This window comes from Staurois parvus, unplaced genomic scaffold (genome assembly GCF_062004578.1).
Source record: "Staurois parvus isolate SC_StPar_1 unplaced genomic scaffold, SC_StPar_1.0 ptg000221l, whole genome shotgun sequence".
Lineage (NCBI taxonomy): Eukaryota > Metazoa > Chordata > Amphibia > Anura > Ranidae > Staurois > Staurois parvus.
In genome coordinates, this window is record NW_028318017.1 from 389,377 (window position 1) to 416,169 (window position 26,793).

The 26,793-nt window shown below is 48.2% G+C and overlaps 1 protein-coding gene across 1 annotated transcript in view; it reads left to right on the forward strand.

The window, feature by feature from the left end:
- Positions 1-260: 260 nt before the first annotated feature.
- Positions 261-26,793, forward strand: part of LOC149460710 (uncharacterized) — a 29,623-nt gene continuing 3,090 nt past the window's right edge. The window contains 1 exon segment of the mRNA XM_089679220.1: positions 261-2,266. Within this exon segment, the coding sequence (XP_089535346.1) occupies positions 467-2,266 (1,800 nt within the window). The 5' untranslated portion in view covers positions 261-466.

The following is a 26,793-nucleotide window of genomic DNA, read 5'->3' on the forward strand; positions in this document are numbered from 1 at the left end:
TGTCATTCAAAGTGTGAAAGTGCTGACAGCTGAAAATTGTTCAGAGCAGGAAGAGAGTGAAAGTGATTGGTAATGAGAAAGGGATAATGAGGGAGGAGTCAATACCCCGATGATGGTGGTCTTCAGGATCAGTCCAGTCTTCATCTTGGTTGTTCTCCCCCCATCCTCACTCCCTGACCTCTGGTGGGGCTCAGCCCCGCTGTTCTTCATGACTAAATCATGGACTAAATAAGGAAGTGCAGTACTTCTTGTGTTGGGAAGATGGCGATGAGTGATAGAGGGGGTGGGGACCCTCGTCCTATAATCCCCTCATCACTGTCCCTCCTATAAAAGACAGTTCTGGTTGTTTCCTCACTCTCTGACTAAGGTCCATGAATAAAGAAATGACCTGGTAGGAGATCAGAGGAGCCATTTCCTAGTTCCCTTGAGGGTGGAATTGTAAGCTCCTTGGAGACCAAGCTGCCTGATGTGGGCGGAGTCCTGGTTTGGGGGAACCAATCAGCTCCTGTCTAGTAATCCTCTTTGTCTTTTAGTCCATGGCCGGGAGATGAGGAAAACCTCCGAGGATTGTCTCACTTTGTCTCCAGACTGGAAAGTAGAAGATGAGGACATCACACAGTATAGTCCAGGAGAAAACCCGGCTCCCTCCAATGTCCATCCGGCACCACCCAGTGTAGATGGACCATCGGATTCCTCGTATCCTGAGGAACCTCAGACTGTGCGGGACCGGGCCGGCCTTCCAACAAGAAAAAGCTTCTCCTGTCCTGAGTGCGGGAAGGGTTTCCATCTTGAATCCCGTCTTAATATGCATATAAGATCTCACACAGGTGAGAAGCCATATTCCTGTCCAGAGTGTGGGAAATGTTTTTCTGACAAGTCCAGTCTTCACACACATCAGAGATCTCATGTGGGGGAAAAGCCATATTCTTGTCTTGAGTGCGGGAAATGCTTTTTAGTGAAGTCCTATCTTTACAGACACCAGAAATCTCACACAGGGGAGAAGCCATATTTTTGTTCTGAGTGCGGGAAATGTTTTTCAGAGAAGTCAAGTCTGCACAAACATCAGAGATCTCACACAGGAGAGAAGCCATATTCTTGTCCTGAGTGCGGAAAATGTTTTTCACAGAAGTCCAGTCTGCACCAACATCAGAGATCTCACACAGGGGAGAAGCCATATTCTTGTCCTGAGTGTGGGAAATGTTTTTCACAGAAGTCCCATCTTCACAAACATCAGACATCTCACACAGGGGAGAAGCCGTATTCTTGTCCTGAGTGCGGGAAATGTTTTTCACAGAAGTCCAGTCTGCACAAACATCAGAGATTTCACACGGGGGAGAAGCCATATTCCTGTCCTGAGTGTGGGAAATGTTTTTCAGAGAAGTCCCATCTTCACACACATCAGAGATCTCACATTGGGGAGAAGCCGTATTCCTGTCCTGAGTGCGGGAAATGTTTTTCACAGAAGTCCCATCTTCACACACATCAGAGATCTCACATTGGGGAGAAGCCGTATTCTTGTCCTGAGTGTGGGAAATGTTTTTCACAGAAGGCCCATCTTCACAAACATCAGAGATCTCACACAGGGGAGAAGCCATATTCTTGTCCTGAGTGCGGGAAATGTTTTTCAGAGAAGTTTAGTCTTCACACACATCAGAGATTTCACATGGGGGTGAAACCGTATTCCTGCCCTGAGTGCAGGAAATGTTTTTCACAGAAGTCTGATCTTTTCAGACATCAGAGATCTCACACAGGGGAGAAGCCATATTCCTGTCCTGAGTGTGGGAAATGTTTTTCAGAGAAGTCCCATCTTTTCAGCCATCAGAGATCTCACACAGGGGAGAAGCCATATTCCTGTCCTGAGTGCGGGAAATGTTTTTCAGAGAAGTCCAGTCTGCACAAACATCAAAAATCTCACACGGGGGAAAAGCCATATTCCTGTCCTGAGTGTGGGAAATGTTTTTCACAGAAGTCCTATCTTTACACACATCAGAGATCTCACACGGGGGAAAAGCCATATTCCTGTCCTGAGTGTGGGAAATGTTTTTCACAGAAGTCTTATCTTTACAAGCATCAGAGATTTCACACGGGGGAGAAGCCATACTCCTGTCCTGAGTGTGGGAAATGTTTTGCACAGAAGTCCAATCTTTCAACACATCAGAGATCTCACACGGGGGAGAAGTCATATTCATGTTCTGAGTGTGGGAAATGTTTTGTACATAATTCAGGACTTGTCAAACATCAAAGTTTTCACATGGGAAAAAAAGCTGTATTCCTCTCCTGAGTGCGGGAAATTTTTTTCAGATAAGTCCAGTCTTTCCCAACATTAGAGATCTCACATGGGGGAGAAGCCACATTCCTGTCATAAATGAGGGAAATATTCCTCACTGAAGTCCTGTCTTCCTGTACATCAGGGGTCCGACACAACCCTGGAGGTGTATTAGTACCTTGAGTGCGGGAAATGTCTTCTAGATGAATGTTGCTGGACATCCCAGCTCTCATGTGGGGAAGAAGCACACCCTGATATACACCTCAGATATACTCCATGGCTGATCTTCATCATGGAAGAAACAGTTCATAAGGAGATCAGAGGTCCCCAAAGAAATGGATGAAGTGTGGAATCGGGTTGGCCATTGATAGCAGGAGAAGAATAAAAATGGAGTCCTGTCTTGTGATTGGCTGAGTACATTTTGTGGTGGGAGATTTCACAAACACTTGGAGGTCTATGGAGAACAATGTTGAACGGATGTGACCGGCATTCTCCAGCTGGGAGGAGTTTTGGCCGTATTTTATTTCTTATGATCATTGGCTCCATCTAGTGGCCATAATATCATATTGGGCTAATTTTACTGATGGAGATATTTCAGAAAAATCACCTCATTGTGGCCACTAGATGGAGCCGGCGATCATAGGAAATCACTGTGTTACTTAACATAGGCTGGATGTTGTCACAGCTGGAGGAATGATTGTCTCATTGGTCCAATGAATGTTCTATAAATAGAGCCCTTGGTTTCCTTCATCAGACACGCCCCCATACTAATCGCTGAGGTCACACTCCCGCACTCTGAGGTCACACTCCCGCACTCTGAGGTCACACTCCCGCACCCTGAGGTCACACTCCCGCACCCTGAGGTCACACTCCCGCACCCTGAGGTCACACTCCCGCACCCTGAGGTCACACTCCCGCACTCTGAGGTCACACTCCCGCTCTCTGAGGTCACACTCCCGCACCCTGAGGTCACACTCCCGCACCCTGAGGTCACACTCCCGCACTCTGAGGTCGTACTCCCGCTCTCTGAGGTCGTACTCCCACACCCTGAGGTCACACTCCCGCACTCTGAGGTCGTACTCCCGCTCTCTGAGGTCACACTCCCGCACCCTGAGGTCGTACTCCCGCTCTCTGAGGTCGTACTCCCGCTCTCTGAGGTCGTACTCCCGCTCTCTGAGGTCGTACTCCCGCTCTCTGAGGTCGTACTCCCGCTCTCTGAGGTCGTACTCCCGCTCTCTGAGGTCGTACTCCCGCTCTCTGAGGTCGTACTCCCGCTCTCTGAGGTCGTACTCCCGCTCTCTGAGGTCGTACTCCCGCTCTCTGAGGTCACACTCCCACTTTCTGAGGTCACACTCCCGGACTCTGAGGTTACACTCCCGCACCCTGAGGTCATACTCCTGCTCTCTGAGGTCACACTCCCGCACCCTGAGGTCACACTCCTGCACTATGAGGTCACACTCCCGCTCTCTGAGGTCACACTCCCGCACTCTGAGGTCACACTCTCGCTCTCTGAGGTCATACTCCCGCTCTCTGAGGTCGTACTCCCACTCTCTGAGGTCACACTCCCGCACCCTGAAGTCACACTCCCGCACCCTGAGGTCACACTCCCGCACTCTGAGGTCGTACTCCCGCACCCTGAGGACACACTCTGAGACAGATAAAACTTTATTTTGGTGGTATTTATTCACCGCTGGAATTTTTTTTTTTTTGCTATATAAATGAAAATGTCCAAACATTTTGAAAAAAAAGTGTTTTTCTTATAAAATTTTGCAAATAAATAATATTTCATCATAAATCTTGGCCAAAATGTATCTTTTTAGTAAAAAAAAAAATAAGCCAAATTAGTTTATAACCAAAAATTATAATTTGTAAACAATTTTTTTTAATTTTTATTTTATTTTTTTATATTATTATTTATTTATTTTACATACTGTCACCCTAGCAGTACAGTGTCACCATGGTGACACTGTACTACTTGTGGGAGGTGATGAAGATTTTTTTTTTTCTTTTTTTACATTGATTGCTTTTTACACCCATATAGGATGTAAAAGCAATCATTTCTCTTTCTCTCTGTCTGCATTCTTGCAGCCATTGAGAAATACTATGTGAGCTGTGATTGGTCACAGCTTGTCACATGGTACAAGGCTGTTGTGAATAGCCCTGTACCATGTGACCTCTGTGATCATTCACAGATTTCACACGTAGTAAGCAATGAAGTCACAAATGTCATCTTGCTTACTACTCTGGATGTGATCACTGATTGGCCAATCAGTGATCACATGATCGGGACCTCGTACAGAGGTCCCATCCAACGACCGGTGTTTCACTGTGTCCGGAGGACACAGCAGGCACCGGATCGTGGTGCTGCGCGCTTCCAGGGAGCGCGCACAAGCAGGGGGTGGGGAGGCCATTTATAAACAGCCACCCTACCCTGCAGTGCCACCGTCCGGCCGTTTATATAGAACAGCCGGACGGGAGGTGGTTAACAACCAGTAAACAACATGGTTGTTAGGGAGTGAGCGGGTGCCGCGTCCTAACCAACCGATAAATCTGAAAAAAAGAATTATCGGCAATGAAAAATTAAGAAAATGGCGTGGGGTCCCCCCCTCGGGTCTGGTATGGATTTTGAGGGGGACCCCTTGCCAAAATGAAAGAAATACATACCAGACCCCTATCTGAGCATGCAGCCCAGCAGGTCAGTAAACGGGGGATGAGCAAGTGACCCCCCCTCCTTAAACATACCAGGCCACATGCCCTTAACATAGAGTGCATGCTCTGCGGCAGGGGGGGCTTTGCTCACCCAAAGCACCTTGTCCATGTTGATGGGGACAAGGGACTCTTCCCCACAACCCAGTCTAGTGGCTGTGGGGGTTTGCGGGAAGAGGACTTACAAAATTTAACAAGGAGGCCCTCAGATCCTTCACCCCATGTGAATGAGTATGGGGTACGTGGTACCCCTAATTATTCACCCCAACAAAGTATTCTGTTATATAGACAGCAGGCAGGTGTAGATCCATCATCAATCACGATGCTCGCTGTCACCGCTGACTCAGAAAGAAAAGCTCCGCTCCCAATGAAGACTCCCCCCTGTCTGACAGCTCTGCTGCCTCCTGACACTAAATATACTAAGGGACGGTGTCACTCGGTGACGTCATTGACCAGGGAATGTTGTATTGGTGATGTCACAAGAGGGCAAGGCTACCCAGTGATGTCACAGGGTAGTAGCAGTCCTTCGTGTTTTCAGAAGTGGGAGGCGGCGGAGCTGTCAGATGGCAGGAGGGGAGCTTTGTTTTTTCTTCCAGCCAGCAATGACAGCGAGTATTGTGATTGGATCATCGATGGATCTACATCAGGGGAATATTGTTCTTTATTTTTGTTTTGTCAAAACTTTCCTACAGTTTTTTTTTACCCTTTTTTGGTAAATGAATAGGGGTACTATGTAATCTATACTCATTCACATTGTGGGGGGGCTGGCATCTGGGGGCCTCCATGTTAAAGGAGGCTTCCAGATTTCAATAAGTCCCCCACCCACAGCCCCCCACAACCACTGGCCAGGGATGTGGGTAAGGGACCCTTTTCCCCATCGACATGGGGACAAGGTGCTTTTGGGGTGGCAGAGCGCCGCTGCCCTGAAGCACCCACCCCATGTTGAGGATATGTGGTCTGATATGGTTCAGGAGGAAGGTGGGCACTCACTAAGGGGCTGGTATTGATTTTGGAGAGAAACCCACGCCATTTTTTTTTTATTGTTTTGGCATTGGGGGATTCCCTCAAAATCCATACCAGACCTGTCACAGCTGTCAGCGGGGAACTTGGTGGCCGTCCTCTCCTTGTTTACTGGTTGTTGGGGACACAGGCGGCTGCCCTCTCCTTAACAACAAGCTATTTACAAGTGTTAAATATCAAGATATTGGATGAAGCGCTCTGCTATAATAATGCTAAAAAAACAAAATTTTATACACAAATGTAAAAGTGACTAATACTTAAATAATATATGTGCTAAAATTATATAAAAAAATTTCATATAAGACCAGTCTGCCCCCAAATGGCTAAAACTGGTTATACATGTGCACACACAGCAAAAATAGAAAGTGACCAGGTGCTTGGGTACATAAATAGTGTCTTAATAAATACAAAAGTTTTAAAATCACAGTGAAAGGTGCCAAGTGTTTAAATAACAATAAATATACATATAATATAATCATGTGCAAAAAACATGCTATCACTCTTCTGTGAAGAAAATATATATATATTAAAGTGCTTTTGCATTCAGATAGTGCTCAGACCAAAGTGTCACTCCAGTGAATCAATCCTAAATATCCAGAGTGCCTCCTCACCTCCAACATTCGACCCCTAGAGGTCACAAATCATTTATTTAAATGATATTCCAAAAAAGCGACATCAGGATATAACTTGCCCCACGACTCAAAATCTCAATATATACGATGCCTCAGCCATATGTCCATGGACCATGGAAGATTTAAGCACAAAGAGAGATATGTTCTCAGAAGTGTACAAGCAGTTTCCCCATATCCTATGGGTGTAATAGGAAATCGTGTTTGCCGAAAACCGGAAATACGTCACCGGAAGTGCATCACCGAGCTCCACCCGGAAATGACGTCAATGAGCTCCACGCGTTACACCACTGTCACGTGGCTTCTTCCAGAAGAAGCCACGTGACAGTGGTGTAACGCGTGGAGCTCATTGACGTCATTTCCGGGTGGAGCTCGGTGATGCACTTCCGGTGACGTATTTCCGGTTTTCGGCAAACACGATTTCCTATTACACCCATAGGATATGGGGAAACTGCTTGTACACTTCTGAGAACATATCTCTCTTTGTGCTTAAATCTTCCATGGTCCATGGACATATGGCTGAGGCATCGTATATATTGAGATTTTGAGTCGTGGGGCAAGTTATATCCTGATGTCGCTTTTTTGGAATATCATTTAAATAAATGATTTGTGACCTCTAGGGGTCGAATGTTGGAGGTGAGGAGGCACTCTGGATATTTAGGATTGATTCACTGGAGTGACACTTTGGTCTGAGCACTATCTGAATGCAAAAGCACTTTAATATATATATATTTTCTTCACAGAAGAGTGATAGCATGTTTTTTGCACATGATTATATTATATGTATATTTATTGTTATTTAAACACTTGGCACCTTTCACTGTGATTTTAAAACTTTTGTATTTATTAAGACACTATTTATGTACCCAAGCACCTGGTCACTTTCTATTTTTGCTGTGTGTGCACATGTATAACCAGTTTTAGCCATTTGGGGGCAGACTGGTCTTATATGAAATTTTTTTATATAATTTTAGCACATATATTATTTAAGTATTAGTCACTTTTACATTTGTGTATAAAATTTTGTTTTTTTAGCATTATTATAGCAGAGCGCTTCATCCAATATCTTGATATTTAATTTATGTGTCCCATGGTATAGGGTGTAGATGATAGCAGCTAGTTATATATAAGGAGTCTGTGGAGCGCAGGTGGATATATATATTTTTTATTTACAAGTGTTGCTATGGACACCAGTGGTAAATTACCCGCAGGATTCACTACTAAAAAACAGAATGCAGCATCTTACTACATAGTGGGATACGGGAAGATACCGCTTTGTGATTGGAGCCCATAGTCTCTACAAGTCCATGTTCTAGATTCTCCATCCCACCAACCTTGTAATAGTGAGGGATGGTGTGACCTTCCTGTGTGAAATCCCGGGAATACAGAGGACGGGGACATCTCTCTGGTGGGTTCCTAGTATTAGGTGGCTCCATCATATCCTTGTGTCCTTCTGAAAACTCCTCCATCACTCCATACTCCTCATCCTCCTCTTTATACTCTTCTTTAACATCAATATTATCATCCCCGAGGATTCCACTCTGAAAGATATAATAAAACATTCATTGTAACAAACATGCTGTGTATAAATCACAACTACCAATAATTGTCATCATCTACCTGATGATGGTGAGGGATGGTGTGACCTTCCTGTGTGGAATCCCGGGAATACAGAGGACGGGGACATCTCTCTGGTGGGTTCCCATGACTGGATCCATCTGTAGGAAACACACACACTGACTGAATCCATTGTTTCTATGTGTTTATCAGATGATGGGGGATCTAGGTGGATCCTCCGTACTGCTCTCTCCTTTACAATAAAGTCTCCTCTTACCCGGTGATGTGAGGGGCGGCTGATTGTCCATCATGACGTCCTTGTAGAGATCCTTGTGTCCTTCTAAATACTCCCACTCCTCCATGGAGAAATAGACAGTGACACCCTGACACCTTATAGGAACCTGACACACACAATGATACAGTCACCATCCAGACACATCCCTTGTCTGTTACTGGAGAATGTCCCAGAATTCCCGGCACCGCTCACCTCTCCTGTCAGCAGCTCAGTGATCTCTCTGGTGACTTCTAGAATCTTCTTCTTCTTTCTCTCTTCTATCAGGGAGGGAGGTGGAGGCAATGTGATGTCATATGATCTCCAGACTTCACAGGAGGAAAACTCTACATCTGAACACAAATAGTCACATCAAATGATATTCCCAGAATCCTCCTCACCTCTCCATTCAGGTCTCCATTTTATTAAAGCCCCACTTCAGGCTGAGGTATAATTCCCCCCCCAGGACCCCCACACTACGCAGGGTATAGGCTTGTTGCAGCATTCTGATGTCATTACATACAACGCAGGACCAACAGTCCCACTTTACATGTGAGGATACCAAGGGACCCCCACATCCTAAGAGCATCAGGGAAAAAGCAAGATGGAGGGACATTGGGAGGAGGAGCTGTGAGGTCAGTGTGATGTCATAGGATTCTCTGACTCTGGATGGAGGGACATTGGGGGGAGGAGCTGTGAGGTCAGTGTGATGTCATAGGATTCTCTGACTCTGGATGGAGGGACATTGGGGGGAGGAGCTGTGAGGTCAGTGTGACGTCATAGGATTCTCTGACTCTGGATGGAGGGACATTGGGAGGAGGAGCTGTGAGGTCAGTGTGATGTCATAGGATTCTCTGACTCTGGATGGAGGGACATTGGGAGGAGGAGCTGTGAGGTCGGCATGATGTCATAGGATTCTCTGACTCTGGATGGAGGGACATTGGGAGGAGGAGCTGTGAGGTCAGTGTGATGTCATAGGATTCTCTGACTCTGGATGGAGGGACATTGGGGGGAGGAGCTGTGAGGTCAGTGTGATGTCATAAGACATATAGACTCTGGATGGAGGGACATTTGGATGGGGAGATTTGAGGGGTCCTCTATATGTGGCTCCTGTATAAACCAAATCCTTGTTCCTGGGCGTGTCCTACCTCTCCTAAACTGAAGAGTGACCTTTGACCTTTACCATCCAGAAATCTGTCCGGAATCTGTGGAAGTAAGCTGTCATGTGATCAGGTGACGTGCGGAGTAACGGAGTGTAAATAGCAGACAATTGTCTCCAGAGCCCCTAATGGTGGGGATGGATTTGGCGGCGTGCTGGTGCCAAGTTTCCTCCCCCCAGGGTCACTGCAGGTGTGGAGAAAAGCTGTGTAAGAGGATATGGAGGAGAGATGAGGAGGAGATCCAGGAATCAGGAGAAAGGTCAGGGCAAGCAACAGACGAGCGCATCCAAGAGACCAAGCCGGGGTCACTACACAGAAAATCAATCCAAGGAAACAACAGGCAGGACGAGGAATAGCAAGAAGGAGCTGAGAGACAAATGAGAATATTGCTCAGCCAATGGGAGATGATCTCAGCATGACTTCCATCATGAAGGAGATGAGGGGGAGGGGAGGAAGTCACTGAAGGTGACCATAGATCCATGGAAATTCAGCTGGTTCAGCAGGGATCGCTCACATTTCCATCCATGTGTGGCCACTGCCGGATAAAAGCCACTCCCCCAGCAGCTGCAGCCAATAGCTTCAGTGCTGATCCGTGTATTCTGAGAGCGGAGGATTCCCCCCATTGTCAGAATACAAGAGTGCAGCGGGGAGGATTCGCCCATCCACCTCCAATGTGTGGATGGGGGAATCCCTTCAGTTTTTCTGGTCATCCCGCTGGCTGAACGATAAAACTGAACCATGTAGGCCAGCTTTGGGAGCAAATATATTATCATCAACTCCTCCCCCTGAAGGGGTTCATCTACGTATTACCTCCTCTGCTGCCAGATCCAGGAATGTCAACTCTCCGCTTCCTCCTGATTTACCTCTCCTCTAAAATGTCCTGTCTGTATCTGACATCACTTCCTGTCTGTACCTGACATCACTTCCTGTCTTCCATAGAGACTTCCTGTCTGGGTAGAAGTGAGATCCCCACCTTGTGGAGCTCAGAGGAACTGCAGCCCTGAGAAGCGTCTGGTAGTGTGACCCCGGCCTTGTGCTGGGTGTGTATGGACTGTAGATCCTTATAGAGGGGTCACCTCCACTCCCACCAAGGGGGACAGAAATATATGACTGCTCGGGGGAGGGGTTTTGGCCCCTTTGATTTTGCAGTAACATTGAATGCAGATTTAGTCCTGTAGAACATCTGGTATATGGATACAAAGCCCCCCAGCCCAGAGTAAAGGGTGGAGAGTGATTGAAGTAGATGCAAAGTGGAAGCGGTGGACTTGCAAAGAACACTATACTGAGCACACAATATTGTCTGTCTCCATGGATTTGCACAAGATTTGAGATGATTTCCTATAGCAGCAAATCTGATGAGATGAATGAAGTGGGTGTAAAGTGGAAGCAGTGGATGTGCAGGGAGCAGCATCTTGAGCACAAAGCACTTTATGTTGTGGATGGATTTGCACACGGTTCCGTTTCCTTCATTTATTGATAAACCCCATAAGACCAATGAAGTGGGTGTAAAGTGGAAGCAGTGGATGTGCAGAGAATAGGATTTGGAGCCCCGAGCTCTTTATCTCTGAATGTCTCCACATATTTGTAGTGTATTTGTGATGATTTCTGTGCACACACAATAGGACAGCGCTGTGACACATAATGCTCTTCTAGATGACAGGGAATCCTTCCCTTTGTTACAGCAGCAGTCCGCTAGAAGGTTTTTGTAGGTTTGGAGTTGTTACACATAGCGCGGGTTTTATCCATTTATAGTGATGACATCATTGCCCAAATCTGGGGGTCACCAGCCATTTCCACCCTTTACTCCCAGCTGGGGGGCTTTGTATCCATATACCAGATGTTCTACAGGACTAAATCTGCAATCAATGTTACTGCAAAATCAAAGGAGCCAAAACCCCTCCCCCGAGGAGTCATATATTTCTGTCCCCCTTGGTGGGAGTGGAGGTGACCCCTCTATAAGGATCTACAGTCCATACACACCCAGCACAAGGCCGGGGTCACACTACCAGACGCTTCTCGGGCTGCAGTTCCTCTGAACTCCACAAGGTGGGGATCTCACTTCTACCCACACAGGAAGTCTCTATGGAAGACAGGAAGTGATGTCAGGTACAGACAGGAAGTGATGTCAGGTACAGGCAGGAAGTGATGTCAGGTACAGACTGGAAGTAGTGAGGAGAACTTGGTGGAAGTGGCAGCAGAGGAGGTAATAAGATGTTATTGTCTATTTACACCCAGTAACCCCCATCAAGTCCGTCCTCTTCTTCCATAGTCACATCTGTCCTCTTCCTCCATAGTCACGTGCGTCCTCTTCCTCCATAGTCACGTCCGTCCTCTGCCTCCATAGTCACGTCCGTCCTCTTCCTCCATAGTCACATCCGTCCTCTTCCTCCATAGTCACGTCCGTCCTCTTCCTCCATAGTCACGTCCGTCCTCTTTCTCCATAGTCACGTCCGTCCTCTTCCTCTATAGTCACGTCCGTCCTCTTCCTCCATAGTCACGTCCGTCCTCTTCCTCCATAGTCACGTCCGTCCTCTTTCTCCATAGTCACGTCCGTCCTCTTCCTCTATAGTCACGTCCGTCCTCTTCCCCTTACATTGCTGCTCAGGAGGAAGGAAACATTCCCCAGCCGGCCATGAAGAATATGTTCCATCATTGGTGTCAGAGGGAGGGAAATACTGAGGGGTCTGAGGGAAGTAGAGGAGCTGAGGGGTCTCTCAGGGGGTACTACAGATAAGGAACTTTGGGGCCCCTGAAGGGTAGTGGAGCTCAGGGCCAACCCTTTCAAGACCAAGGGACGTATTTGTCCCATGTTTTTAATTGCGTGTAGGATCTGATTAAGAACTTAAAACTTTTTTTTTTTTGGTTTGAGTCAAAATATTAGTTCTTATCAACAAACAACAAATGGATGAAACTTTTTGCCAATTATTTCATGAAATGGCTTAGTTACAGCAATTGAAGTGTACGAACTTTAAAAACAAAAAAATTGATTCTTTTGGCGTTCCAAAATCTTACGGTCCTCAAAGGGTTAAGGAGGTAGAGTAGTTGAAAGACTCTGGGCCCTTGGTGGGCACTTTTCTTAGAGGATGTCTGTTTTTGCAGCATTGCCTAAAAGGTAGTCAGGGGTCAGTGCTGAACATCTTCAGGAGACACTCCAATACCTCCCATGACACAGGCTCTGGCTGTGCCCGGTGCTGGAATTCAGAGCCCCAGGAACCCACCACCACTCTGTACAATGTCCTGGATTCCAGACAATACTTGGCAACCAAGAGAACCCCCTATTGTCCTCCTACTCACACTGGGCTGTCATTGGAGGGAAGAGAACAGACTCCTCCCCCACAGCTCTCTATGACACCAGCACCATCCTCCTGCTATGCAATCCAATCCCTTCTCTTACTGCAGAGAGTGACAGTGACATCACTCCTGTCAGTCAGCAGGCTGCCGGAGATTGGAGCCTTGCAGCCGGATATCGGGCAATTATCCAGCAACTCCAATTAAATGTCGACAAGTTCCCCTTCCTGGACCTCATGATGACCCAACATTGACCTCACAGCACGGCCTCAGAGCAAACAAGTCATAGGAAGGATCATATTTATCATTCCTTGTCTGCAGATCTAAAACTCATCAAAACCAGTTCAGAGACCAAACAAACCCAACAGAGAAAAGGGGATTTCTGATCTGGAAGGACAAGAGGGTCCCGGGACCTCAAATATGCATCAAACACTAAACACTCCAAAGTAAATGTGTTTCCAGGAGGACAGAAGTCCTGAACTGGTTCCCACCCGGCCTATTGTACAATGACGGCGGACAGGACCTCTCTCCTTCTGGAAGGACGTTGTATGATGTCCTCCCACTCTTGCTGTGCAGGTGGAGGGGGACGCAGCATGGTGATTGGTGGGGAGCTCAACGCATCGCTGATCAGGGAAAAGATCCAATGATGTTGTCTCTTTACCATGTGATCAGCTGTATCCAATCACAGCTGATCACATGTTAACAAAAGCCGGTTATTGGGATTTCCTGTCCTCAGCGCTGTCACTGTCTGAGGAAAGGAAAGGAAAACTGATAACTGGCTTTCCTGTGACAGGGGACATTTACTGTGATTATTAGTGCAGCCCAATCAGTGCCACCTATCAGTGCAGCATATCAGTGCCTCTTCATCAATGCAGCTTTTTCAGTGCCGTTCAGTGAAGGAGAAAAACTGCTTTTTTTACAAACAAAGAAAAAAGCTTTTTTTTCTTCAAAATTGTTGGTCTTTTTTTGTTTGTTTAGCAATAAATGACCCCCCCAGTGGTGAATAAATACTGCACCACCCAAAGAAAGCTCTATCTGTCTAAAAAATGATACAAATGTCATTTGGGTTCAGTGTTGCATGACCATGCAAGGCCGCGGGAGGAAACGGAGGTGACACCGGGTTAGGACAGGAAGGGGAAGTGGGCTCGGAGATATGGAGACACACAGTATAAATAAGACCATCTACCACCAGCAGCCAATCCTCTTACAGCCCCCTAGAGGAGGGGAAATGCGTCAGTGACGGCTGCGGTGATGTAATTCCCGAATGGTGGGACTCATGTGGATGGGACACTTTCAGTCGGACATTTTGCTTGTATATTATATACAAATGTGAGTGTATATGGTTTGCTGTAAAGGAAGTTTGTAATAAATGGAATGACACCATGTGGGTGATTGTTGTTATCTCCTCCCTGCATACATCATGAGATGAACCATCACTTGTATGATATATTGGGGGGGGAATTGTACACAATCATCCAGGAGGACTACAAGCTCCAGACTAACCAGGACCATGACACAGCACATAGGACTCCTATTCCAATGTAAGAGTCCACATCCTGTGGTGGGGGAGGAGAGCACTGGAGGGGGAGCACAGGAGGGGGAGCACTGGAGGGGAGTACTGGAGGGGAGCACTGGAGGGGGGGCACTGGAGGGGAGCACGAGATCTGCACTTTGATGAAAGGAGAAGCACAAGGCACATTATTCCGCACGGTTGGTTGGCGCAGTGTGATTGGAGGAGCACAAGGCACTTTATTCCGCACGGTTGGTTGGCGCAGTGTGATTGGAGGAGCACAAGGCACATTATTCCGCACGGTTGGTTGGCACAGTGTGATTGGAGAGGCACAAGGCACATTATTCCGCACGGTCGGTTGGCGCAGTGTGATTGGAGAGGCACAAGGCACTTTATTCCGCATGGTTGGTTGGCGCAGTGTGATTGGAGGAGCATAAGGCACATTATTCCGCACGGTTGGTTGGCGCAGTGTGATTGGAGAGGCACAAGCACATCAACTGATATAAAAGAACTATTAATATTGATGATTTTATTTTTCTATTCAGTATTTATGAGGGATTTATATTGAATTTGGATGGATTTTCATGCAGTTGGACACGTTGGGAATGGGCAGAGCCTAGAATAGTACTGTATATGACCGCACAATTGTCATCCAAACTGCGACAGCACTGACATCTGAAAAGTGTTCTGGTCAGGAAGGGGGTGGAAGTGTCCGGTATTGAGGTGATTAGATGTCCAGCAACCCTCCTATTCCCCCCTCACATCCACATCCTATTATTGTGTGACCAATACCATCCAAATACACTCACTGGCCACCCTATCAGGTCCACCTATTCAATTGCTGGGTAACACAAACTTCTAATCAGCCAATCACATGACAGCAACTCAATGCATTTGGGCATCTAGACGTGGTGAAGATGACTTGCTGAAGTTCAAACTGAGTATCAGAATGGGGAAGAAAGGGGATTTAAGTGACTTTGAATGTGGTGTGGTTGTTGGTGCCAGGCAGGCTGGTCTGGGTATTTCAAAAACTGCTGATCTCCTGGGATTTTCACCCACAACCATCTCTAGGGTTTCCAGTGAATGGTCCAAAAAAGGGAAAATATCCATCAAGCGGCAGTTGCATGGAGGAAAATGTTTTGTCTATGTCAGAGGAGAATGGGCAGATTGGTTGCTGTGACATTCAGATGGTAGTGTCAGAATTTGGCATAGACAACATGAAAGCATGGATCCATCCTGCCTTGTATTCATGGTTCAGGCTGGTGGTGTCATGGTGGGGGGGAGATTTTCTTGGCCCTAGTAAGGTGGACCTAATAAAGTGGCCGGTGAGTGTAATTCTTACTTTCATTTCCCAAAGTTATCCGTCTACAAAGAGACCTGTATAGATCACATGATGGCACCAATGAGGATGGAGGAGGACCGGAGTCACATGACTGAGAAGATACTAAACCTCACCCTGGAGATCATCTACCTGCTGACCGGAGAGGTGAGGAGGATTCTGGGAGGTCACATGACATCACTCTCATCTCTATAAATAAAACACAGACCTGACCGGAGAGGTGAGGAGGATTCTGGGAGGTCACATGACATCACTCTCATCTCTATTAATAAAACACAGACCTGACCGGAGAGGTGAGGAGGATTCTGGGTGGTCACATGACATCACTCTTATCTCTATTAATAAAACACAGACCTGACCGGAGAGGTGAGGAGGATTCTGGGAGGTCACATGACACCACTCCTATCTCTATTAATAACACAGACCTGACCGGAGAGGTGAGGAGGATTCTGGAGGTCACATGACATCACTCTTATTTCTATTAATAACACAGACCTGACCGAAGAGGTGAGGAGGATTCTGGGAGGTCACATGACATCACCCATCTCTATTAATAAAACACAGACCTGACCGGAGAGGTGAGGATTCTGGGAGGTCACATGACATCACACAGACCTGACCGGAGAGGTGAGGAGGATTCTGGGAGTCTAACATGATATTCCTATTGGTTCCTCAATACAGAGATTTCCTCTTCTGAAGTCAGGTGATCATATGACCATCAAAGTGCCTCCATGTGACTCCCTAAACCCTGAGAGACACAACATGCAGAAGATTCTAGAAGTCACCAAGAAGATGATGGAGCTGCTGACAGGAGAGGTGAGCGGTGCCGGGAATTCTGGGACATTCTCCAGTAACAGACAAGGGATGTGTCTGGATGGTGACTGTATCATTGTGTGTGTCAGGTTCCTATAAGGTGTCAGGGTGTCACTGTCTATTTCTCCATGGAGGAGTGGGAGTATTTAGAAGGACACAAGGATCTCTACAAGGACGTCATGATGGACAATTAGCCGCCCCTCACATCACCGGGTAAGAGGAGACTTTATTGTAAAGGAGAGAGCAGTACGGAGGATCCACCTAGATCCCCCATCATCTGATAAACACATAGAAACAATGGATTCAGTCAGTGTGTGTGTTTCCTACAGATGGATCCAGTCATGGGAACCCACCAGAGAGATGTCCCCGTCCTCTGTATTCCCGGGATTCCACACAGGAAGGTCACACCATCCCTCACCATCATCAGGTAGATGATGACAATTATTGGTAGTTGTGATTTATAAACAGCATGTTTGTTACAATGAATGGTTTATGTACATTATCTGCACTGTGTCAGGGCAGGATCTGAGGAACGGACAGGCAGGCCTAACAAAGTAATGCACTGACTGGCGACAACCACCACCCACAGACCAAAGTCCCTCAGGGCGCGGAGTCTAAGTCCCAGGCTGCCCTTCACCAGGGCCCCTGATGGTGGGGATGGACTTGACGCAGCCAGGAACCAGGTCGCGGCCCCCGAGACACCTCAGTTGCGGTAATGGCCACCGCCAATGGCGTGTAGCTGGTGGAAAAGACAAAAGAGTAGTCAGGCAGGCCGGGTCAACAACAACGGGACAAAACGGTACAGGACAGCAGACGAGAATCACAGGTCACAAGCCGGGTTCAGCAACAGAGGGTCAGATCAAAGGAGAACGCAAAGAATAGTCGAGTCACAAGCCGAGTCAGATTCCAGGACAGTCACGAGAGTCAGAACCGAGTAATAGCGACACAAGACACAAGTGCAAAGAGCATATGCGGACCACAGGCTTATATGTCATTAGCCACACCCCTCTGGGGGATGGACCTCAGAGACCTGAAGGCATAAAGGATTCCCACCATGCTCAGCAGAAATCCAAGATGGACGCCAGCACATGGAGTAATATAACCTCTGGGAAAAGGTAGGACCTTGACAGTACCTCCTCCTCAAGGGCCCCTCCCCCTCCGCGGCTCAACAAAAGGTTTCTGAGGAAAGCGGGTATGAAAAGCGCGGAGGAGAGCAGGAGCATGGATATCCGCGGAAGGAACCCAGGAACGCTCCTCGGGACCATAACCGCGCCAATGAACCAGGAACTGTAATCGACCGCGCACCAATCGAGAGTCCAGGATCCGGCTCACCTCATACTCCTCATGACCATCAACCTAGATGGGACGGGGCCGAGGCAGAGAGGTAGTGAAGCAATTGCAGATCAGAGGTTTCAACAGGGATACATGAAAGATATTGGAGATCCGCATCCCAGGCAGAAGGGCAAGGGCATAGGCCACCGGATTCACTTTGCGGAGAATGCGGAAAGGACCAACAAAACGGGGAGCTCGTTTGGGTGTGGGCACCCAAAGATTGAGGTTGCGAGTAGACAACCACACCCGATTGCCGACCTGGTATGAAGGAGCGGGCAACCGTCTGCGATCAGCCTGGAACTTCTGACACTGAGCCGAGTCCCTCAAGGCCCTCTGGATCTGCCCCCATGAAGAACGCAGGGCAGCAAGATGGTTCTCCACAGCCGGAATGTCCTGTGGTGAGAACCTCTCAGGTAATACTGCGGATTGGAACCCATAGTTGGCCATGAAGGGAGACATCCCGGAGGAGGAGTTGACCGCCGAGTTCCTGGCAAACTCTGCCCAAGGCAGGAGATCGGCCCAATCGTCCTGATGGTCCGAGATATAACACCGAAGGAATTGTTCTAAGGCCTGACTGGAACGCTCCGCAGCCCCATTGGACTGCGGGTGGTAGGCTGATGAAAAAGAGAGACTAATACCCAATTGGGAGCAGAAGGCGTGCCAGAATCTGGACACAAACTGACTCCCGCGGTCCGAGACAATCACCTTAGGCAACCCATGCAGGCGAAAAATCTCCCTGGAAAAGACCGTGGCCAGTTCTTGCGCTGTTGGTAATTTCCTGAGTGGAATGCAATGGCACATCTTGGAAAACCGATCGACGATTATGAGGATGACTGTATGACCCCGAGACACCGGGAGGTCTACAATAAAGTCCATACCTAGGTGTGACCAAGGACGCTCCCCATTGGGAAAGGGTTGCAGAAGACCCAAAGGGAGATGCCGTGGAGACTTATTCTGGGCACAGATCGAACATGCCGCTACATAAGAGGCAATGTCGGCACGGAGGGTTGGCCACTAGAATAAGCGAGAGACGACCCAGCACAGCTGGTTCTTCCCCTGATGCCCGGCAGTTTTGGCGTTATGGTAGGTACGCAGCAGGCGGATGCGCAATCCCTCGGGTACGAAACATCTACCCTCCGGCCTCCCAGGAGGAGCATCAGTTTGAGCCGCCAAAATCTGATCCCCAAGAGGAGAGGTCAGACTGGTGTGAATGGCAGCCAGGATCTGATCTGGAGGTATAACTGATATTGGCTCAGAGTCTTCCCTTGACAACTCAGAGTATTGCCGTGATATCGCATCAGCCCTGACATTCTTGGAACCAGGCAAATAGGAGACCACATAGTTGAAGTGTGACAAGAACAGAGCCAATCTGGCCTGGCGGGGTGTCAATCTCTTGGCCTCCGAAAGATAAGTCAGGTTCTTGTGATCGGTAAGAATGAGGACCAGAACCGCGGAGCCCTCGAGCAGGTGCCTCCATTCCTTGAGAGCCAGAATGATGACCAACAACTCCCTATCTCCAATCTGGTAGTTGCACTCTGCAGAGGAAAGCTTCCTAGAGTAGAACCCGCAGGGAAGTAGGGGTCCATCGTGCGACCGACGCTGAGACAGGAGAGCCCCTACTCCCGTCTCGGAAGCATCAACCTCGAGGACGAAGGGCAACCCAGGATTCTGATGCGAAAGAATCGGCCCGAAGCAAAGGCGGCTTTCAGAGCCTCGAAAGCTACGATGGCCTCGGATGGCCACTCGTGAGAGTTACTCCCCTTCTTGGTTAGGTCAGAGAGAGGCTTTGCCAATGTGGAGAAGTTCCTGATGAACTTCCGATAGTAGTTGGCAAAACCCAGAAAGCGCTGAATGGGCCGAAGACCATTGGGACGAGGCCACTGCAGAACCACCGCAACCTTCTGAGGGTCCATGGAGAATCCCTCCGCGGAAATGATGTAGCCCAAAAAGGCAACTTGGGATCGATGGAACTCGCACTTCTCGAGTTTACAAGAGAGTTTGTTCTCACGTAATCGTTCCAGCACCCGCTTGACATCCTGGACATGGGACTCCATGGAGGTAGAGTAAACCAAGATGTCATCCAGGTAAACCACTACGTACTGCTGCAACAAATCACAAAGGACATTGTTTATGAATGCATGAAAAACCGCGGGCGCGTTACACAACCCGAAGGGCATCACCAGGTATTCATAGTGCCCGGTTCTGGTGTTAAACGCGGTCTTCCACTCATCCCCCTGTCTGATCGGTACGAGGTTGTACGCCGCCCTAAGGTCGAGTTAGGTAAAGACTGTTGCTCCCTTTAGGCGGTCGAACAACTCAGTAATCAAGGGAATTGGGTATGCATTTTTAATGGTAATCCGATTGAGACCCCTATAATCGATGCAAGGCCTCAATTCCCCACCTTTCTTCTCTACGAAAAAAAAACCTGCTCCTGCTGGAGAAGTAGACTTACGAATGTGCCCCCGGGAAAGCGCATCCACAACGTACTCCTCCATGGCCTTATTCTCCGCAACCGAGAGAGGGTACACCCTGCCACGCGGAGGAGTGGCACCGGGTTGCAAGGACATGGCGCAGTCGTAAGGACGATGCGGCGGTAAGGCACCAGTGCGTACCTTATCAAACACGTCCCGGTACTCCCCATAGTCGGTGGGCAATGCAGAGTCCGAGGAGGCACACAACACCTTAACCGGCCCACGGATGCACCCGCCCCACACTGGAGACCATGAGAGAATCTCGGTTGTTTGCCAATTGAAGGTTGGATTGTGCTTCTGGAGCCAGGGATACCCCAAAACCACCGAATAGTGCGGAGAAGAAATCACCTGAAAACAGGCCAACTCCCTATGAACAGCCCCAATGGCTAAATCTATCGGCAGAGTCTCGTGGGTAACCTGCGGCGGTTGCAGGGGCCTGCCATCTATTGCTTCGAGAACCAATGGGGTAGCACGAGCCTGCAGGGGAATGGAGTGCTGTGCAGCAAACGAGCTGTCCAAGAACAACCCTCCGGCCCCAGAATCTACCAACGCCTGGGCCGTCACTGAGCCCTCCGTCCAAGAAAGGACCACGGTGATCAGTGGCTTATCCTTGCGGAACGCCAGGGACGAGGAAACTCCACCCAAGATCTGTCCCCGACATGATCTCAGGTGCGAGTGTTTCCCGGACAGACCGGACAAGACTGCTGAAAGTGCCCACTGAGGCCACAGTACAGGCAGCGACCCTCCCGACGCCGAGCGGCCCGATCTCCCTCGGAAAGGCGAGCAAACCCCAGCTGCATGGGCTCCCCACCAGACAAGCTATCCCCAGGAGGTGTGGGAGGAGAGGGAGGAACGGGTGGGACAGAAAACGCAGGTGCCAGTCGATTGGAAGGCCTCCGCAGGCGTTCCTTGAGTGAAGGCCTCTCCCTGAGCCTGGTGTCAATCAGGATCAGGAAAGAGATGAGCTCCAACAACTCCACAGGCAGTTCCTTAGCTGCAATCTCGTCCTTCAGTGTGTCAGAAAGACCATGGGAAAACGCAGCCACCAGAGCCTCATTGTTCCAACCCACCTCTGCCGCCAGGGTACGAAACTCTATGGCGTACTCGGCCACAGTCCGTGAACCCTGATGCATGGTCATGAGCAGCTTGGCAGCCGAGGCGGAACGAGACTGTACGTCGAATACTCTACGGAAGGCATCAACAAAACCGGAAAAATCTTGAATCACCGGGTCGTTCCTCTCCCATAAGGGATTTGCCCAGGCCAAGGCCTTGTCTGAGAGTAGTGAAATTAGGAACCCCACCTTTGACCTCTCAGACGGAAAGGCGTGGGGTATTAGTTCAAAATAAATACCTACCTGGTTGAGGAACCCACGACACTGACTCGGCTCACCCCCAAAGCGCTGTGAAAGAGGGGCAGAACCAGTCATACCTCTGGGCACCGCTGATGCAGCCGTCGAGGTGGTGGACGCAATAAGCGGAGAATCAGCGGGAGAGACCACCGGAGCGACTACCGACCTAATAGCACCAGGAGCAAGGTGTGCAGTGCGTGCAAGCAGAGTTTGCAACGCCTGAGCGAACTGATCCAACAGGTGATCCTGTTGATTGAGTCTGGCGACTAGCGTTGGGAGCGAAGGCGTGCCTGCACCGTCAGGATTCATGGCACTTGTGTAATGTCAGGGCAGGAGGTGAGGAACGGACAGGCAGGCCTAACAAAGTAACGCACTGGCTGACGACAACCACCACCCAAAGACCGAAGTCCCTCAGGGCGCGGAATCTAAGTCCCAGGCTGCCCTTCACCAGGGCCCCTGATGGTGGGGATGGACTTGACGCAGCCAGGAACCAGGTTGCGGCCCCTGAGACACCTCAGTTGCGGTAATGGCCGTCGCCAATGGCGTGTAGCTGGTGGAAAAGACAAAAGAGTAGTCAGGCAGGCCGGGTCAACAACAACGGGACAAAACGGTACAGGACAGCAGACGAGAATCACAGGTCACGAGCCGGGTTCAGTAACAGAGGGTCAGATCAAAGGAGAATACAAAGAATAGTCAAGTCACAAGCCGAATCAGAATACCAGGAGAGTCACAAGAGTCAGAACAGAGTAATAGCGACACAAGTGCAAAGAGCATGTGCGGACCACAGGCTTATATGTCATCAGCCACACCCCTCTGGGGGATGGACCTCAGAGACCTGAAGGCATAAAGGATTCCCACCATGCTCAGCAGAAATCCAAGATGGACGCCAGCACATGGAGTAACATAACCTCAGGGAAAAGGTAGGACCTTGACACACTGTTACCATTGATGTCATTTTTATTATATATTCAGAGTGGAATCCTCGGGGATGATAATATTGATGTTAAAGAAGAGTATAAAGAGGAGGATGAGGAGTATGGAGTGATGGAGGAGTTTTCAGAAGGACACAAGGATATGATGGAGCCACCTAATACCAGGAACCCACCAGAGAGATGTCCCCGTCCTCTGTATTCCCGGGATTCCACACAGGAAGGTCACACCATCCCTCACCATCATCAGGTAGATGATGACAATTATTGGTAGTTGTGATTTATACACAGCATGTTTGTTACAATGAATGTTTTATTATATCTTTCAGAGTGGAATCCTCGGGGATGATAATATTGATGTTAAAGAAGAGTATAAAGAGGAGGATGAGGAGTATGGAGTGATGGAGGAGTTTTCAGAAGGACACAAGGAGATGATGGAGCCACCTAATACCAGGAACCCACCAGAGAGATGTCCCCGTCCTCTGTATTCCCGGGATTCCACACAGGAAGGTCACACCATCCCTCACTATTACAAGGTTGATGGGATGGAGAATCTAGAACATGGACTTGTAGAGAGTATGGGCTCCAATCACAAAGCGGTATCTTCCCGTATCCCAGTATGTAGTAAGATGCTGCATGCTGTTTTTTAGTAGTGAAGCCTGCGGGTAATTTACCACTGGTGTCCATAGCAACACTTGTAAATAGCTTGTTGTTAAGGAGAGGGCAGCCGCCAGTGTCCTCGACAACCAGTAAACAAGGAGCAGACGGCTGCCAAGTTCCCCGCTGACAGCTGTGACAGGTCTGGTATGGATGTTGATGGGAACCCCGATGCCAAAATAATAAAAATAAAGGTGTCGGCTCCCCTCCAAAATCAATACCAGATGGTTAGTGAGTGCCCACCTTCCTCCTGAACCATACCAGGCCACATACTCTAAACATGGGGTGCATGCTTGGGGATAGGGGCGCTCTGCCCCCACAAAATTACCTTATCCCCATGTCGATGGGGACAAGGGTCCCTTCCCTGCAACCCTGGGCAGTAGTTGTGGGTGTGGGTGGGGGGCTTATTGGAATCTAGAAGCCACCTTTAACAAGGCGGCCCCCCACAATGTGAATGAGTATAGAGTACATAGTACCCCTATTCATTCACCAAAAAAAGTGTAATAGAACACTGGAAGAAATTTTTGACAAAACAAAAATAAAGAAAAATATCCCCCTGATGTAGATCCATCGATGATCCAATCACGATACTCGCTGTCATTGGCTGACTCGACGAAAAAACAAAGCTCCCCTCCTGCCATCTCACAGCTTCGCCGCCTCCCACTTCTAAATAAACTAAGGAGCGCTAATACCCTGTGACATCACTGGGTGGCCCTCTTGTGATGTCACCAATACAACATGCCCTGGTCAGTGACATCACCAATACAACATGCCCCAGTCAGTGACATCACCAATACAACATGCCCCGATCAGTGATGTCACCAATACAACATGCCCCGGTCAGTAACATCACCAATACAACATGCCCCAGTCAGTGACATCACCGAGTGGCACCGTCCCTTAGTATATTTAGTGGCAGGAGGCAGCAGAGCTGTCAGACAGAGGGGAGTCTTCATTGGGAGCGGAGCTTTTCTTTCCGAGTCAGCGGTGACAGCGAGCATCGTGATTGATGATGGATCTACACCGGGGGGGCATTTTGCTTTATTTTTGTTTTTTTAATAAAGGACTTGTCAAAAACTGTCATATATTTTGGGGTTAATAACTAGGGGTACCATGTACCCCATACTCATTCACATGGGGTGAGGGATCTGAGGGCCCCCTTGTTAAATTGTATAAGTCTCCTGCCTGCAAACCCCCACAGCCACTAGCCTGGGTTGTGGGGAAGATTCCCTTGTCCTCATCAACATGGACAAGGTGCTTTGGGGGAGCAAACCCCCCCCTGCAACAGAACATCCACTCCATGTTAAGGGCACGTGGCCTGGTATGTTTCAGGAGGGGGGGTCACTTGCTCATCCCCCCCCTTTCCTGACCTTCTGGGCTGCATGCTCAGATAGGGGTCTGGTATGTATTTCTTTCATTTTGACAAGGGGTCCCCCTCAAAATCCATACCAGACCCGGGAGGGGGACCCCACGCCATTTTCTTAATATTTTGTTGCCGGTAAATCTTTTTTTTTTTTTAATTTATCGGTTGGTTAAGACACAGCGGCCGTTTGCTCCCTAACAACCATGTTGTTTACTGGTTGTTAAGGATGCCAGCGGCCGCCCACTCTTTCCCAAGCAGTACACATTTCCTGAATGCCGCATGTCTCCACCACTAATTAATGACCGCATGCATTTCATTCTTTATTTCCTTCTGTGAATGTAACGCCTGTTCATGCGGTATTTACTGAGCGTGTTCAGTGTTTGTGGTCAATACCGCAACACGGGATAGGAAATGGACAGTTTCAGGATGGCATGCGGTATTTAGGGGAAATGTACCCACATATCACATGTGATCTGCTTCTGTGAAGGGAGACAATGTGTGGATTTTGTGTGTGATGTCACAATCATAAATCTTACATTTTACAGATGATATTTTCTCTCATTTCCTTGATTTAGAGTGGAGATCCAATCGATATAGAATTTGAGGTGAAAGCAGAAGAAGAAGAGGCGTATGTGAGGGATGATCAGCAGTCTATGGAGGAGGATGGAATAACGGGGACATTTATAGAGGAGGACACTCCTACAGAGATCAGCACAGGTGGGTCATGAACACTAAATCCATTCCTCCACCCATACTGCTCACTGATTGGTCCAGAGTAGGGCGGGGACTGGGTGATATCAGCCTGTAATCCCCTGGTCACTTTCCTGAGCTGTGTTCCCCGTCCTGTATTCCTGGATTTCTCTCAGATAATCTTCCTTCTCTGTGCTGCAGACACAATTTATGTATCTAGACTGGATTTATGGAGGTTCTGGGGATCAGCTGGCAGAAAAATGTTGATGTTCCACATAGGTGTTGGTTGACCTGGGACATGTGTATTGGGTCTTTTGCCACATGTCAGGTCTAGTAAAATCTGTGACCAATCATTTCTGCCAGGGTTACTTTGTTGTCTGCTGGCTGTGCCAGGTGGAGGGATATGTCTGTAGTGTCTCAGCCCCAAGTCACTGAGTGCAGACTCAGGAGATGGGAGGCAGCGGTGTGGGACCTCTGCAGCTTGTCTCATGTGGACATCTAGGCCACCACTGATTGCTGAATAACAATATTATGAGTCCTGACCCTTACACTGTATAATTTATATTATACATTACATACTCCTGACCCCTGCACTATATACTCTATGTTGTACATTACATACTCCTGACCCCTGCACTATATACGCTATGTTGTACATTACATACTCCTGACCCCTGCACTATATACTCTATGTTGTACATTACATACTCCTGACCCCTGCACTATATACGCTATGTTGTACATTACATACTCCTGACCCCTGCACTATATACTCTATGTTGTACATTACATACTCCTGACCTCTGCACTATATACGCTATGTTGTACATTACATACTCCTGACCCCTGCACTATATACTCTATGTTGTACATTACATACTCCTGACCCCTGCACTATATACGCTATGTTGTACATTACATACTCCTGACCCCTGCACTATATACTCTATGTTGTACATTACATACTCCTGACCCCTGCACTATATACTCTATGTTGTACATTACATACTCCTGACCCCTGCACTATATACTCTATGTTGTACATTACATACTCCTGACCCCTGCACTATATACGCTATGTTGTACATTACATACTCCTGACCCCTGCACTATATACTCTATGTTGTACATTACATACTCCTGACCCCTGCACTATATACGCTATTTTGTACATTACATACTCCTGACCCCTGCACTATATACGCTATGTTGTACATTACATACTCCTGACCCCTGCACTATATACTCTATGTTGTACATTACATACTCCTGACCCCTGCATTATATACTCTATGTTGTACATTCCATAGTCCTGACTTCTGCTCTCCCCCTCCCCCCACTGCTATATATATACACATAATATGGAGTCTCTTTTGTTCCCCCCATTTCCTCCCAGCTGGACATTTTATATCGGATGATGTGATTGGAGCACAGACTTTTACA